The sequence below is a fragment of the Morone saxatilis genome, unplaced genomic scaffold, assembly GCF_004916995.1.
Source record: "Morone saxatilis isolate NCDOM2014 unplaced genomic scaffold, NCSU_SB_2.0 Contig7, whole genome shotgun sequence".
Classification (NCBI taxonomy): Eukaryota; Metazoa; Chordata; class Actinopteri; family Moronidae; genus Morone; species Morone saxatilis.
This window is the reverse complement of record NW_023340246.1, coordinates 6,862,521-6,864,885: the sequence shown is the minus strand read 5'-3', so window position 1 is coordinate 6,864,885 and position 2,365 is coordinate 6,862,521. Positions and strand designations below refer to the sequence as shown.

Genomic DNA, 2,365 nt, shown 5'->3' with positions numbered 1-2,365 from the left:
ATGCTATGTTTGTTGTAGTTGTTATATTTTCTCATCATGACCAGCTGCTTGTAGTCGTCCTGTCTTTTGTCTGTCCCGTAATCAGCTTCACTCAGCAGTGTCTGATCCTTAAATTTATGAACCTCCCCACGATGTGGTCCGAGCAGTAATTACATCTGCCAGAGAATGAGACACGTGTTAGTCCTTCTATCTAAGCAGGGCTCAGTTACTCAACCTGATGCTGTGTGTGTGTGTGTGTCCTTGTTTAAACAGTGCTAATTGGCACTCTGAGTGTTTCAAGTCCACCTTTCCAAGAGTGTCTTCTGTGTCACCACTCTCTCCCAGACTGCCAGTCGAATTAAACCCGTCCCCCTCAGCAGCTGATGCCAAGAACATTATCGGACCCCCCCACCACCCTCCCCTCCCTCACTTCACCGGCCTCATCTCGCACTTTATCTGACTCACAGGAAGGTGGATGCAACTAGTGCTTCCAGGTGCCATTTAAATTCAGCCTGACTTTAGATGACACAAGGGTGACACCAGGAAAGCATCTGTAGACTAAAAAAAAAATACCGTTGGCCACTAGTCTGTCTTTGACGGGTGCGTCGGATGAGAAAGTAATGGAAGTAGACACCTGTGTTTGCTAAAATACAGCAAAAGGCCTTATGAATCATTGACCCCAGTGAAAAAAATCTCACTTTAGCAAGCAACCATCTTTAATTGACTGTACGGGAGTCAACAAGTTTGTTGTCCTGGGGGACGTTGGCTACAGTTCTTCATGTAAAGGTGTTTTTCTTTCCATAACAAAGAGACAACCTTGATCAAGAAGGCTTGCTTTAGTCTGAATGGATGTGTGTTTTAATCACAGATCCTGGATCCGTTTGCGGCTCTTTAATGAGGCCTACTCCAGCTGGAAGGCTGTCGGCGCGGCTGCTTTGATCAGTAGCCCATGGACATGGGATTACACTGCTAACACACCACACTAATGGAGCCATGGGGCAAAAAAAACACACACACACCCAAACACATGTCTAAACACGCACACATGCTGCATGCACACCAAGCATAAAATGCAAATGTAAGAAATATACATATAAACGCACACTCAACCTCTGACAAGGGCACAATCCCATAAGCCAGTGTCTTGTTCACATGCAGCCCATTGTGTCAGGCCCTTTCATCTAGCTGCGTCTGTTTGTGCCGGTTTGGGTCGGCTGAGTTTTAGGCTCGGCGTTGAAGTCTCTGCCAAAGAGGGCTCAGTGAGAAAGGTCCAAAGCTCAGCGCTGACACACAGCCCAACTCTAGAGACTAATGGCTTGTAGCTCCCAACATATGTTGCTTTGTGTAATTGCTTTAATTGCTGTCATTGTACGTAATGGTTGGTCTTTTTCATCTTCCCTGGTGGTGTAGGCATTCTGCTAATTATATCTGTCAGCCCTGCAGCCAAAACGAGCGTTTCACAGTGAATTCAGAGCAGTGGGAACTTTAAAATCAGAGTTTTTCTTCCTGTATAGTATTGGTGTGTGAGGGGGTGTAAATGATGGACTGCAGAGTGTTAGAGTACAGTAGTTTATGAATCATTCGAGATTTCATAAGTAATTTAGAGAGTCCATCATGGATCCGTTTAATGGAAGTGCTGTCATGACTTTACTGACTTTACAGTTTGAGCCTTGACCTGCATCTCCTCTTGTTTCCCTTGATTTCTTTGGCTTTGGTTTTTCCCATTCCTCCAAGGTTGAAATTGCCATAGTGGTGTACATATAAAAAAAAGAAATATAAAATAAAGAAATTCTGCTTTTTTTTTCTCTCTCTCCAGGTACGACACTATCACCAACCAGTGGGAGACGGTTTCTCCTCTTCCTAAGCCAGTCCACTCTGCGGCAGCCACGGTGTGCGGGGGGAAGGTGTACGTGTTCGGAGGCGTGAACGAGGCCGGGCGCTCGGCGGGTGTCCTCCAGTCCTACGTACCGCAGAGCAACACCTGGAGCTTCATTGAATCGCCCATGATAGGTGCGACACCCACAGTCTTTGTTTTACATGCACATTCTTTCACACACAAGCTTCAACACGGTGTAGAGTTGTTAAGTCGTCAGGGGACCTGTTGCCATTGTTACCATCACCTTTTGTATTATAACAGAGCAGTTGTTTCATTTTTAAACCAGTGTGTACCAGGTTGTGGTTTGTTAATCCCAAATGTGTGCTGGTCATTGACATCTTGCTATCTCATCAAAAAGAGGGCCTCCATTATGGTTGCCCGGTTGCCTAGCAACAGTGTTTTCACAACTCTACCCACTTAAACACCTTCCATATCATGTGCTTGACTTCTCCCTTTAAAACCATAAACTCCTGATTGCCATTTAAAGGTAAATCTATCTATCTATCTATC

The 2,365-nt window shown here is 45.2% G+C and overlaps 1 protein-coding gene across 2 annotated transcripts in view; it reads left to right on the top strand.

The window, feature by feature from the left end:
• LOC118340742 (kelch-like protein 29) overlaps positions 1-2,365 on the top strand; it is a 194,566-nt gene that overhangs the window by 181,244 nt on the left and 10,957 nt on the right. For both annotated transcript variants that reach the window (XM_035678867.1, XM_035678868.1), the window contains exon 13: positions 1,796-1,989. In XM_035678867.1, the coding sequence (XP_035534760.1) occupies positions 1,796-1,989 (194 nt within the window). The remainder of the gene's footprint in view (positions 1-1,795; positions 1,990-2,365) is intronic.